At 43.0% G+C, this 14,601-nt stretch overlaps 1 protein-coding gene across 1 annotated transcript in view; it reads right to left on the reverse strand.

Moving 5' to 3' along the window:
* Window positions 1-3,525: 3,525 nt before the first annotated feature.
* tmem132e (transmembrane protein 132E) overlaps window positions 3,526-14,601 on the reverse strand; it is an 841,056-nt gene continuing 829,980 nt past the window's right edge. Inside the window, exon 9 of the mRNA XM_078548464.1 lies at window positions 3,526-6,343. Coding sequence (XP_078404590.1) covers window positions 5,138-6,343 — 1,206 coding nt within the window. The 3' untranslated portion in view covers window positions 3,526-5,137. The remainder of the gene's footprint in view (window positions 6,344-14,601) is intronic.

Below are 14,601 nucleotides of genomic sequence, written 5' to 3' on the forward strand. Positions count from 1 at the left end.
CAGGCTATCTCAATGCTGGTGCCAGGGGAGCACCTAGATGTAGCACCCACAAACGCAAATGTAAAGCACCTTAAGCACAAGACGGCCTTATCAAGGGTGATATTTTGTCCCCCGTTTTGCTTTAACTTTTTTAATGGTGTGATGGGAAACACCGGTTAATGTTAATTTCAGCAACATTTCACATTCACAAGTAAATGAGATGTTATTTTGTGCAATTGGCCACTGTATGCTTCATTTGTTCTGTAGGTGCAGGGTAAGCCATTATGTCATGATGGATGTGTGCCTCCTGAAACTTTATTGCACAGGCACAGAGTGTTTGTTGCTGGCCAAGGAAATGGTCCTCTCTGGGATCGAGTATGGAGCCTGCAGCCCTGGCATGTAGTGGTGGTTCTTATTTGGTAGGCTAGCTGAAGGAGTATTGGATCAAAGCGTCCTGGATGTCCCTGCCTCCCTGGAGGCTACCCAGGTCAGTGTCCATGCCCTCAGCATTCTCTTCACTGTGCTCGTCCTTGGACTCACTACTGGACTCATCTGCGCAGCTGCGTTAACATCCTCTTCCTCCACTGGGTCCCCCCTTGCCAGTGCCAGGTTGTGCAGAGCGCAGCATACAAGCATTATCAGTGACATGCGCTCTGGAGGTTATTGCAGTGCACCCCTTAACGGTTCAGACATCGGAAGTACATCTTGAGAAGACCTATGGTTCTCTCTACCACCGCCGTTGTGGATGCATGGCTCCTGTAGTACCACTGCTCAGCCTCTGTTCTTGGGTGGCGGAGAGGTGTCATAAGCCACCTTTTCTGGGGATAGCCCTTGTCACTCAGCAGCCATCCATCCAGTCGGGCTGCAGCACTGAAGAGCTTTGGCACCTGGGAGTGTCTCAGGATATAAGCGTCAAGGGAGCTGCCAGGGTACCTTGCACAGACTTGCTGAATCTGCATTGTGTGATCACGCACTATTTACACGTCCATGGAGTGGAATCCCTTCCTGCTGACAAAGGCACCCAGCTCACCCGCTGGCACCTTGATGGCCATATGTGTGCAGTCGATACCCCTGGACGTAGGGGAACCCAGCAATTGCTGAAAAGCCTCTGGCTCCCTCGGCCTGGCTGGCCTCATCCGTACGGTAATGAATGAAAGTCAATGCATGCCTGAACAGAGCTTCTGCCACCAGTTTGATGCAACTATGGACAGCTGATTGGGAGACTCCACAAAGATCCCCCACTGAGCCCTGGAAAGAGCTGGAGAGATAGAAGTTGAGGGCCACTGTGACCTTCAGAGCCACTGACATGGAGTGTCCACCCACATAGTCGGAACTGATCTCAGGCCTGATCCTCTGACAAATGGAGGTCACTGCCTCCCTTGAGAGACGGAGCCTTCTTCGGCATTGCACCTCGGACATATTGAGGTAGCTGCATTGCCACCTGTAAACCCTGGCAGCGGGATAGTGCTGTCTTCTGCGGCCCATTCCGCCTTGGACTGCCAGCTGGTCCTGCCCTCCCTTGTGCCTGCGCCTCTCCTCCCACAGGTCGCTCCCCTGGAAGCTGCATTGGGATACTTGGCCTCCTCTCCCTTCTGCCCCTCTCTTCCTCCCCAGAGGAGGTGCCTCCAGCAGAGGCCACAATTCCCATTTCCAGGGTTTTGGAAGGTTGATACCTGGAAGGGCCCACACGGTCTGAATCCTTCGGGGGCCTGGAAGACAACAATAAGTCCCGAAATGAAGCCTAGAAATGATCAGAATGCAGCTCTGAAGTGAGATGAAGCTGTCCAATTCACAAAATCAACCAGCAGCACACCATCTCTAAAACTCCTCACTACTCATAGTGACAATCCTGCTGACCCTTCTTATCCTGTCCTTGGATGAACTCTTGCAAATTGTGGCCTCCCGATTTGCCCATGTGACGGCTGAAAATTCGAATGGGTTACATAAACTCGGAGACAATTGGTGTGTCAAGGGCCTTAACTGGCCTCTTAGTTAATGGCGGGCGCGACTCCATTTCCCTCACGTGCCCACCTAGCGAAATATTGCGAGAGTGCGTGTTGACATCGGCATGCTCGGCTGACAGCAACATGCGTCATTTCATGCTCGAGCGTGTCGGGCGCGCCCCCGCCTGCCAAGCGAAAAATTCTGCCCCATGTCTAGAGAACACATCTGCAGCATTCTAGATTGTTGTTTACGATGTTTCATAATCTGCATAATTTCTCAGAAATTGTCATGGAAACATTGTTTTCAATTTTACAAAACGCTTGTACTGTAATGCTTTTTTGATACAACTTCAGGATGACTGTCCAAAGATTAACAAAGGCTGAGATTTTGTGATTAGTGGCAAAGCTAAGGCACTCGCTGCTTACCTCAAAGAAAGCTGGCCACAATGGTGTAGCAATTTCTGTGGCAGGGTTTTCACTTTGTCAACAGCAATTTAAATCTGGCGCCAAGTCAAAGCGAGGTCTTGGCATGCAGCATCAGTGATATCAGCAAGTAAGTAAGGAACCAATTATGTTGAAATATTCTCACATACAGCAAACCAGGAAGTTAAAATGGAGATGTTTTTCATTATTATGGAGGAATTTGACATTCTATAAATACAAAACTAGCTTTTCAGGCCAGTGAGTGTGTTTAGCAGTAATTATGAAGTTAGTATGCCGTTAAAAACCCAGTTACACCTCATTCAACAAGCTGTACCTTTTTCAAAGGCTTTTGCAGTGAGACAATGGCAGAGTGGAAGTTTTCAGCAAATCATTACCTCAATCTGTGTGAACCTATACAGCGCATCCTATGGAGGAGCGTAGGTAGACTCACTGATTCAACTTCTGAATTTTCATGTTATTCTGAGCATGTGTGAATTCCTGAGGTTGCTGTCAGCTCCAGCAGAGTAATTACCAAAGCAAAATCCAGGCAATACTTCTACTCCAATATTGGACATAATATAATGAAAACTGAGAAGGCATGCATTAGCTGTACATTTTAAGTTAGAAGACTGTATGTACCATGTTCTAAAATTGAAAGGACGGTGTGAAAGTTGAGGTATACCCTTTTTCAGTTCGTTTGCACTATTAAATTACGCTAGACGCTAGTGTTCAGTTGGTATTTACAATGTGGATTTTTAAATGGCAGAGGCCTGGATTTTCTGCTTGTGAGCTTGCTAACCTTTTTTGTCTTGTTCATTTTAATGAACAGGAAGTTTCACAGCCAACCAAGCATAGAGACAGAAATCTCTAACTGGTGGATTTTTTTTGTGCAGTTTGTGAAGCAATAAATAAAACATCCAGAGACTGTGCAATGCTGACTGAAGGTTCAATACTACTTCAGCCATCAGGAGCACTGGTTTTCAAATTGAATATGGTACATTCAAAGACATAGGGCGGGATTTTCTGCACCCACCCGCCGCAGGTCAATGGGCTTCTGGCTGGGGCGCCGCCTCGCCCGCGGCGGGTCCTGCTCGCAACGAGGCCGGAAAATCCTGGCCATAGGAACAGCAGCAAGACTGAGTCAGATATTATGTTAACTAAGAACGTCATTAATAGTTGGTATGTGTGGAAGTTTTGTTTAATGGTATAGAAATATAAATATAATAAATCATAAGCATGAAATAAACCTAATTCACCCCCACTATAGGGCATCTATAGTTGTTTAGACTCCTGCTAAATAGTTGCTCACACCACATTTCAGGGGATTTAGCAATTAATATATGCACAGCGAAGATGTTTTACTCTGTCATTAATCTATCAAATCTTGATAATCCTCTTTCAATGCATTCCCAAATTTCATGAGACCTAGTAGATTAGTCAACACATTCTATTGGCCTACAGCTCACACTGGTGTCTCCAAGTTCTTTACTTTAAGAGCTCGACCGATTAGAAAGATCTGTTCAGCACCACAAGCATCACACACACCACAAGGTTTAATGATCAATTTGAGCCAAATTCTCCTTCAATTGTTATTTACAATGGTATTTGGGGCTTATTTTCTGTCAGTGCCTCATGCTGATTTGATGTAGTGCTTTGTTTACCAAACTAGATATGAAGAATCCTTCCGGAACTCTTAATTTTTAGACTGTCCTTGTTATTAATGTTTTGCAGATAAAATTACAGGTTCCCAGTTGCTGCAAATTAAAAATTTTGTATTACAATTGATTCCTACTGTGGTGGATTAAGAAAGCTTGTACATATGAATATTTCTGCTCCTGCATTTCCAATAAATTGCACTGTAAGTATGCATATTAAATTAAAATGAATATGTAATGAGGCCTATGATGAAATATACTGTTCATAGATTCGTGCTGTCACAGTTCACGGAGAGCTTTATAACACTACTTGATTTCCATAAACAGAGAAACCTATCCTTTTCATCGCTTTGATTAATCACTAATGTATCAGCTTTCCTCCAACCAGCAGTTATTGCAATCTGTGCCTTTCACTTGCTTCAACAGTTTCCATAACTGCAAATAAAATGGAATCTAAACTTGAATGGAACAGACGTCATCAAGGTACAGAACTGACCATGGACTCAAATTGTGATTAAAATTTAAAGTTCAATATTTGCCACTTAGTTTCACTACCAGTTTTGTCTGAAGCAATCAGCTTGATTCAGTGGTCAATCCAATTGTTACAGGTTTATCACATCTGTTCTTTCAAATCTAGCAGCTGCAAGTTTTGTTTTGCATCTCTTAAACCAATCCATGACTGCGTTGCATGTGATTTGCTGCAGTTTGCAGACTATTGGAGTCTAAGTTGAAAATAAGCATTTTCACATGTGATGCTGATGCTGTCTCATTTTACTGTCACCTACACAAAGCAGTCCCAGCATACTTTCTTTGACTAACTGTGAACAGTATGCTTCTGTGCTATACTAGTCATTTTTATATCAATAAGAGATTTTGCTTCCCGTAAACTGAAATTTGTTAATATAATTTCCAGCAGAGTATAACCTTTTCAAAGTGTTTGATCAGCTTCTCACTGCAAATACATTATGTTTGATGCAGCCTTATCAGTGGCCAATTGACCACAAGCATTATGTTATAGTGCTTTTCTGTTCAGTGGATCTCCACGCATTGCAGCCTCCTACTGTGGGTCAAACAAAAACTGTACATGTGACAAACTTCTGGTAAATATAAATGCACCAAAGAAAAAGCAGCAGCAGTCTAGGCAATCTCCTTTATTCTCTGAATATAGCTGTGTAGTTCCTCTGGGTCTCTGAGCCCCATATCCTGGCAGACCCACTCAATGTCTTCCTCATCGGCTATAGGGATGCAATTGTAGGCCAGGCCAAGCTCCTCTGATGGCAGTGTGGTGAAAGTGGTAAACTTGACTCTTTTGCGTTTGGAGGTGGGTGAGTGCAATGGATCCTCGCTGTGCTCCCTTACTGAGCCCCCGGATGAACCATCTGCTCTGCTGTGAACTTGACTTTGCACACTTGTCTGTGAGCTGCCACTACTCTGATGATCACTGTGGCAGCAGGTCTGGATGTTTTCTAAGGGGTTGCCAGGACTTTCAGGCTGGGGTGAGAGGTCAGTCTGGGTACGAAGGGGTTGCCCATTGCCTAGAAACACCCAATGATGTGAATGGTCCATGCTTGCTTGGCCCTCTGGGGGAATACGTTTGTGCCTGTACTTGAGAACAAAGACAATGCAGTTTATTAGAAAAACCAAAATGGCGAGGCAGAAGACCCCTAATAGTGCATACATTCCAATTTCCAAATCAGTCAGACCCCTTGGTGTGGGGGCATATTCATCATCAGGATCTGCAAGATCCTTTGGCAGATCTGTAATATCAATATCAAGAGGCATGCTGGACACCCTTGTGTTATCAAAATTCACATCACTATCCTGCATGCCATCTGTGCCCCTGCCTGGTTCCACCCTTGAGTCAGTCCTTTCTTCCACAGCTGACTTTATTGTTGTGCTAACCTTCCGTATAACACTTTCCTCACGGTCACCAGTTGAAGTATCTGGCTTGAAGTCAAATTGATCCTTCTCTTTCGGTTTATGTCCAAATGGGTTGCCTTCAAATCTACCTCCATCAGGTGCATAATCCTCACCAATGTTTTCTAGGTCTTCTTCTGAGTCATCATCTGAACCAAAGTGAACCTTCACATTGACCAGTGTTACAAATAGCAAGCTCTTGCGGTTGGTCTTTTTACACAGTTCACAGATCCCCAGTTCCACTTTGATAAATTCACCTGACCCTTCACCTTCCGCTATTATCAGAGACCAGAAAGAATCCTGGGTGGCAGAGACTACTTTATCATTCAGTGTGGTAACTGTCAGGTTGTAGTCTTTAACATCATAGCGAGTCAGTGGTACTGCTGTATTGTCACTGTAGAAAATCCATGTGCTCAGGATACCTTCCTATTAAAAGAAGAAAAAAGTTATAATTAATAATAATCCGAGAGAACACCACTGGAAGAAGCATTGAGGGTTGCAGTATGTACTCTGGGTGGGGGACTTCAATGTCCATCGCCATAAGTAGCTTGGTAGTACTACTACTGACCAAGTTGGCTGAGGCTTAAAAGACATAGCTGCAAGACTGGACCAGCAGCAGGTGGTGAGAGAACTAGCACGAGGGAAAAACCTACTTGACCTCATCCTCACCAATCTTCCTGTTGCAGATGCATCTGTCCACGACAGTATTGGTAGGCGTGATCACCTCACAGTCCTTGTGTAGACGAAGTCCCGTCTTCACATTGGGGATACCCTCCAACATGTTGCGTGGCACCACCCCTATGCTACATGGGATTGATTCCAAACAGATCTAGTAGCTCAAAACTGGGCATCCATGAACCACTATGGGCCATCATCAGAAGCAGCACTATATTGCACCATAATCTGTAACCTTATAACCCAATACATTCCTCATGCTACCATTACCATCAAGTTAGGGAACCAACACTGGTTCAATAAGGAGTGTAGGAGGGCATGCCAGGAGCAGCACCAGGCTTATCTAAAAATGAGAAGTCAATCTGGTGAAGCTACAACACAAGACTACATACAAGTTAAACATCAGAAACTGTATGCTACAGACAGAGTTCAGTGTTCCCACAACCAACAGATCAGATCAGTAAGATATACAATTAAACAACTAAAAGGGAAGGAAGCTCCATGAACATCCCTATCCTCAATGATGAGGAGCCCAGTACGTGAATGAAAAAGTCAAGGGTGAAATCCGAGTGGATGATCCACCTCAGTCTCCTCCTTCTGGCATGACAGAAGCCAGTCTTCAGCTAATTCAATTCACTCCATGTGATATCACAAAAAGACTGAGCACACTGGAAACAGAAAAGGATAAGAGCCCTGACAACATCTCAGCTGTAGTGCTGAAGACTTGTGTTCCAGAACAAGCCATGCCTCTAGACCAGCTGTTCTGGTACAGCTACAACACTGGCATCTACTGGACAAACTGGAAAGTTGCCTGGGCATGTCCTGTCCTCAAAGAGGAGGACTAATCCAATCTGGTCAATTATCAGCCTACTCTTAATCATCAGCAAAATGATGAAAGATGTCCTCAGCAATACTATCAAGCAGCACTTATTCACCAATAGCCGAATTGCTGATGCTCTCTCTGGATTCCACCAGAATTACTCAGTAACATTACAGCCTTGGTCCAAACCTGGACAAAGGAGCTGAATTCCATAGATGAAATAAAGAAAGACTTGCATTTCTATTGCAGCTTTCATGACCAGAGGACATCTCAAAGGGCTATACAGTCAATTAAGTACTTTTTGAAGTGTAGTCACTGTTGTAATGTAGAAACGTGGTAGCCAATTTGAACACAGCAAGCTCCTACAAACAGCAATGTGATAATAACCAGATAATCTGTTTCGGTGATACTGATTGAGGGATTAAAAATTAACTAGGGCACCAAGAATAGCTTCCCTGCTCTTTTTTGAAATAGTGCAGTGGGATCTTTTATGCCCACTAGAGAGGACAGGTATCAGTTTATCACCTTGACAGTGTGGTATCAAGGAGCACTAATGAAATTGAAGTCAATTAGAATAAGGGGAAAACTGCACTGGCTGGACACATAACTAGCACAAAGGAAGATGTTGATGGTTGTGGAGACCAAGCATCTCAGTCCTGGGACATCACTGCAGGAATTCCTCAGGGCAGTGTTCTCGGTCCAACAATCTTCAGCTGCTTCATCAGTTATCTTCTCTTAATTATAAGGTAAGAAATGGGAATGTTCACTGAAGTTTACAGTGTTCAGTACCATTCACAACCTCTCAGTTATGGAAGCAGTCTGCACCGCATGCAGCAAATCAACCTTCAGTCCTGGACTGATAAGTGGCGAGTAACATTTACACCACACAAGCAACAGGCAATGACCATCTCCAACACAAGAGAATCTAAACATCTCCCCTTGACATACAATGTCATTACCATTACTGAATCTTCTACCATCAACATCCTGAGGGGTTACCATTGACCAGAAACTTAACTGGACCAGCCATATAAATACTATGGCTGCAATACCAGGTCAGAGGCTGGGTATACTGTGGTAAGTGACTCATCTTCTGACTCCCCAAAGCCTTTCTATATGATGAAATGCTCTCCACTAGGTGTGTCTGAGTGCAGTTACAACAACACTTAAGAAGATCTACGCCATTGAGGACAAAACAGTCCATTTGATCTACATCCCATCCACACTTTAAACATTTACTGCCTCCACCACTGGTTCACAGTGTCTGAAGTACTGACCATATACAAGGTACATGGCAGTAACTTGCCATGGTTTCTTCAGCAGTACATCCATCACCTAGAAGGGCAGAACAGCAGTCAGTGGGAACACCACCAACTACACGTTTCCCTCCAAGTCACATGCCATCCTGACTTGTAAATATATCACTGTCCCTCCATCGTCGCTGGGTCAAAGTCCTCAAACTCCTTACCTAATAGCACTGTGGGAATATCTTCATTACATGGGCTGCAGCAATACAAGAATGCCCCTCACCACCATTGTCTCAAGGGCAATTAGGGATGAGCAATACCAATTTTGCCATTGATGCTCATATTCCATAAATGAATTTTTAAAAAAGACATACAACAGAAGAGATTCTGACAGCAGGTCTCTATTGCAAACGATGTCCACAACCTATGAGTGGGTGAAAAAGACTCCTGTGATTTCTCTTTCCTTGCCTTCTTTTCTGAGAACACAAATTTTCATTGGAAAACAGTTCCTCCTGTTCTCCAGCACCTTGCTGCCCATCTTCACAACTGAATTTAAATAGTTAGGCTATTTTACCACAGCAGGCAGTCTTGCCTGTTAATCACACGAACTGAGATAGAGGAGTAGCATTAGGCACCAATGCCACATGGGCATTGTGATTGGGACACCCTCCAACTCATCCAATATGTAAGTCCTCTGTGGGATACATAGACCTGAGAGGGAAAGTTCGGTGTGACAGGGACCTGCAGTATTTTTGTGGGACAACATGATTTGTCCTTTTGTTGGAACAAAATTATTGCTTTAATTGTTCATGCATAAGGAATGCATTTGGAATCATTTGTCCATTTGTTAATAGCACTGACTGAATTTGTGGGAAGGCGAAATGACACCAAATACATCATTAATACATGAAAAACAAGGCTGTTTTGAAAATGAAAATGATAATAGGATCAGAATGGGTCCCCTAATCACTGATTTCAATAAGTGGCTTTTCGTATTGTAAAATGCTTGGATTTAAGAAGTTAAAACTGGCTTCCATGCTTACCAATGGAAGCAAATAAGAATACAATTAGTTGGCTATTTAGCTCGGTGCTCTTAAATGAGCCCCCCCCTGATTATCTATTAAATTCTGTCAGGAAGATATAATAGGCCAGGATTTTACGGTCGGCATGCGCGGGCAGGCCCGACACACCGGAACGTAAAATGATGTCGGGCATGCGTCATCGTGCTGTCTCTCAATGTTTCATTCGGCGGGCGTGCACTGGAGTCAGCTGTGCGCCCGCCGATAATTAAAAGACCTATTAAGGCCATTAAGGAACTAATTAATTTCAAATTTACATTGCCTGTCCAACCTAACGGTTGGCGGGCAGGCGAAAAGGCCAAGCGCCCTTTCCATTTTTTAGGAAACCTCATCCACGAGTGGGATGGGGTTTCCTAAAGTTTTTACAAATTGAATAAAAACTATTTTTGAAAAATAAAAACATGTCCCATCTCATGTGACATAGTCACATGAGGGGACATGTTTCATTAAATTTGAAATGTTTTTAATAATTTCCTTAAAAGGCGCTTCAATCTTCCTGAGGCAGCTCCATGCCTTAGGAAGACTGAAGCGTTCTTTTGCACGCATGCTTTAATTGGCCCGCCCAGCTGAAATCGCAGTGCTCAGCTGATCGCAGGCGGTGGTCGGCTCTGTGACCACCTCCGAAAGCTCCTGCTGAGCCTGCCCAACGCGGGAAAAATTCAGTCCATAATGTTATTGGAATTTATTGGGAAACAGTGGTATCTGTGTCAATATGTGCCTGTGTGTGTGTGTGTGTCTGTGTTTGTGTGACTTAATTGGATTAAAGGCAGCTGGTCTGGAGGCTTTGATGTAAAAAAAGATAAGCTAGGTTTGAAATGTTAAGTAGGCAAACATGGGGGAAATTTAGAATGTGAAGTGTAAAAGGACATTTGTATTTTTAAATAAGCCAGACTAAATTGTTTTCAAAGGAGGGGTGAAATGTGTCACCTAGCCAGGTGAAGTTCAGAAACTGTGTGTTTATTTTTCCCAAAGGTTACTGGTAAAATTAGTACTATGATAATTTTTTTATGATCAGGGAGGTAAAGTCCAAAGACATAGTGAAACAATGGGAATTTGCATTCAAAGGTAGAAATATGTATAAAGGAGCAAAGACTGTGTGTAATGGTAGGCTTTTTAAGATTTAACAAGTGTGAAAAGCCTTTAGCATCTACGTCTCAAGCTGCTGTCCACAATAAACTGAAGATAAAAAAACTCACTTTGAATTGGATTGTTCAAAGTATCATGTTTCTTTGCCTGGATCTTTTAAAATCGCTGCGTCTTACTGTTGCCTTAACAGAGGTATAACTTGGAGTCAGATTAATTAGGGGATATAGAAGTTATTATAGTAGTAATTTGTAGACATATGTATGCACTTAAAATCATTTTTCTTATTAATAAATGTTTAATCTAGTTTTGTAAAACCTATAAGGCTTGGTGGTCTTATTACTGCTGAATTCAAAGCCTGCACCTCGAAACATACAAATTGCAAAAATAGTTGTGGCAGTTGTCTCAAGTTTCCCTCTGGGATTTGAACAACTCAGCATTTCCATCGGCTGTGCCATAACAATTCTAAAACTACTTAAAATTCATTTAGTGAATATCGTGAACAGAAGCTTTTGGTTTCTATTTTATTTGCATTTCCAATTATAATATTCAACAGTATGAATAACTTTACAGAATATCAGTTTATAGGATACGCAATAAAAGTAAGGTTCATATGCAACAAGAAGACTGAATTGAGTTAACAAATGTTTGTCTTGATAAGAGCTGTATCCTTTATCAATGCAAGCCTTTTTCATACTTGCAGTACAGTAAAATTGGCACAATGTCAGTGAAAAAGACATGCTAAGCTGGACAGATTCCTTTACTGCAGAGCTTTTCTGAAAATCCTGATTTGTGCATCAACTGGCATTTTTGGATGCGTATCCTTTTCAACCTCATGACACACATGTGCAATGTGTTAAAAGGTTGGAATTGAGGTTGCAATTTGGAGGAAGATTACAATTTTCTGTAAACCAACAATCAACTGCTTTTATCAACTCTGATGCTTTTGCTAATAAGAAGCAATATCCTAAATGACTGTGATGGTGCATTATTCCTCCTCCTTGATTGGCCTCAGCCTTTGACATGGTTGCCACACCACTGTCCAGCTGCTCTACTCCATTGTCCAGCTGTGTGGTTTGCTGTTGTCTTGTTCAACTCTTATGTATCTTGTCATAGCAAGAGAATCTCCAGCAATAGTTTCTCTTTCTGCTCCGACATTGGTACCTCTGGAGTCCTCCAAGGATCTCTCCTTGGTCCTTTCCTTTTTCTCATTTATGTGCTACTCTTCAGCAGCATCAGCCTGTTCCAAAATACAGCATCAGGTTCCAAATATACCCTTATGTCACCCAGTTTTAATTCATTGCCATCTCTTTTGATCTCTCTACTGCCTCAGACTCTTTGTTTGATACCTAGTCCTGGGTGAGCCAAAATCTCTAATTAACTATTGGGAAGACTGAAATTATTGCCTTTGGCCTACACCACGAACAATGATCCCTAGCCACAAGTTCTATCCCTCTCCCTGACTACTATCTCAGACTGAACCAGAATATTTACAGCCTCTTCATTCTATTGAATCCTGAAAATGAGATGGAATCAGTACAAGTTATATAAGTGGAGAATCAGGAATTTGATTTTGTAAGACTCAGCGGTCTCTGGACCAAGTTGTCAGTATGTATAGTGATTCTGGATTCACTGCAAGTGTTAATAAGGCATCTCAATAAATGGAAGCCATTGTAAGCTATATGCCCACATCCACTTGATGGGGATAGTAGTACAAGCAATTGGAATTTGTTGAAACTTGTTTGTCAACAGAGGGATTTCTTTTTTTTCATAAATTGATTGATTTGTTTTTTGCCTTTCCCAGAATTTGTCACTGTGGGATGAAGAGTTTGATGGCATGTGTAAGATGCACCATATGGGGCAGAAAAGGCTTGATGTCTTCTCACTGTCCTTTTTCGTATGCTTGAGCATGGAAGAGAGAAGCTCTGGAGGCATGGGATAAGTCCAGTAGCAAAAATAATTAATGGAAAGGTTGTTTTGTTCATTATTTTAGGCATATTACCAACAGTTTGCCTAGAAAATTTACACATTGCATACTATGGCCAGGATTTTCCCGTAGGCAATTTGGGGGCAGGGCCCGCTCGCCTATGGGAAAATGACACGGGATGACGTTGGGAGGAACCCCTGACGTCATCCCGGTCCCTTTAAATTTTCAGGAAGGCGGGCGGACAGCGAAATCAGCTGTCCGCTCGCCGACCTGTCAATGGCCAATTAAGGCCATTGACAGGCTAATTAAGATTGTTAAAGACCCTGCCCGTCCAACCTTAAGGCTGGCGGGCAGGCCAGGAGCTCCAGCGGGCTTCTGATTCTACATGAAACCTCATCCACTGGTGGGATGAAGTTTCATGTCCGTTTTTAAAAAGTTTCAAAAAGTTTATGTGTTTCTTATTAACATGACCCATCTTTTGTGACATTGTCACGTGAGGGGGACATGTTAATAATTTTAATATTTTTCTATTTTTGGATTTTTTTTTACCTGTCAGTAATCTCCCTGAGGCAACACTTGGTCTCAGGGAGCAGTGCGCTCTTTCGTGCGCATGTGCGAAAGAGCGCACTTTGACAGATGGGGAATCCCTCCCCCCTGCACAGGAAGCGCATAGCGCTTTCTGTCGGGCAGGCCGCTGGGCGGGCCTTAATTGGCCCACCCACTCAAAATGGTGGCGGGCCCCATTTCAGCGGAAGAGTTCGGCTGCCCGCCCGCCGCTAAGCCGGTGGGGCTTGCCCGCCCACCAAGGGCAAAATTCTGCCCTATGTATTGCAGTTCTAAGGAGCAGGGTGAAAATTACAACTCCCATGATTCTTCTTTCGCTCTCAAACAAAATGTGTGATAAAAAGCTGAAAATCCTTGGCTGAGTTAAAGGTTCATTTTGTGAGTAGTTGTCGTGCAATGTACGTTGCCACATTTGCTGGAAGCGGTATAAAGAAATGGTCATGGTCAGTCACAATAGCATATGTTGTGACTGCATGTGAAATATGAGTAGAATCTTAACTCCCTGCATCTGGCAGGGATTGGAGAACTTTTAATGTTGAGCCTTAAAGTTACTAAAAGGATGTTCCCAATTTGGTATGACCCTGGATGAAGCACCCTAATTTTTTATGCTGAGGAGAGATGAACTGGCTCCCCCTCTTTTTTCAAACCCTAGTTGGTTCGCAAGAAGGTTAATTTAAAAAGGTTCCCTTCCCTCGTGGGTACCTTTTCCTAGTCCAAATGTATTTATGTTTTAAAATGAACCAATTTAACCAGGCTTTCTTAAGTTAAAGAAAGAACGAGTTTATTAGTTACTAAAATCTGAGAGAGAAAAGATAATAAAAATGCAACATACACACAGATTAGAAATGAGAAGTGAGTCAAGAATTAAAAGCTAAAAAGATATACGAATCAGTCTTTGGCTGATCCGTGAGGAGTAGATGATGAAAAATTGCGGCCGTTGAGTTGGATGATTCTGGTAGAGCTGACTTTGGGCAGTTGAGCAGTTGGTTTAGAGATTCTTGGTTTTGCAGGTTGGCTGAGAGGAGTTGTCCTGTTTCCTTTTCGACTGTGGCTTTGCTGACTTGTGACTTGCCTCCAACAATCAGATTTTTTTACCTGCATGTGCAGGGATGCCTAGTTGATGTTTTTCAGCTATGACCCTCAAGCACATCCTTGCACATCAGGCCTGGAACACCAAAACTAGCACACACAACTAGGGATGCAGTTGGCTTTTTAACCCCTTTTCTTGTGCATTCCTGGAAGGGAAAAAACAAACATGTCTTTCGCCCAAATCTGCTTTCTTTTCAACT

The sequence above is a fragment of the Cetorhinus maximus genome, chromosome 9 (genome assembly GCF_964194155.1).
Source record: "Cetorhinus maximus chromosome 9, sCetMax3.hap1.1, whole genome shotgun sequence".
NCBI classification, from domain to species: domain Eukaryota; kingdom Metazoa; phylum Chordata; class Chondrichthyes; order Lamniformes; family Cetorhinidae; genus Cetorhinus; species Cetorhinus maximus.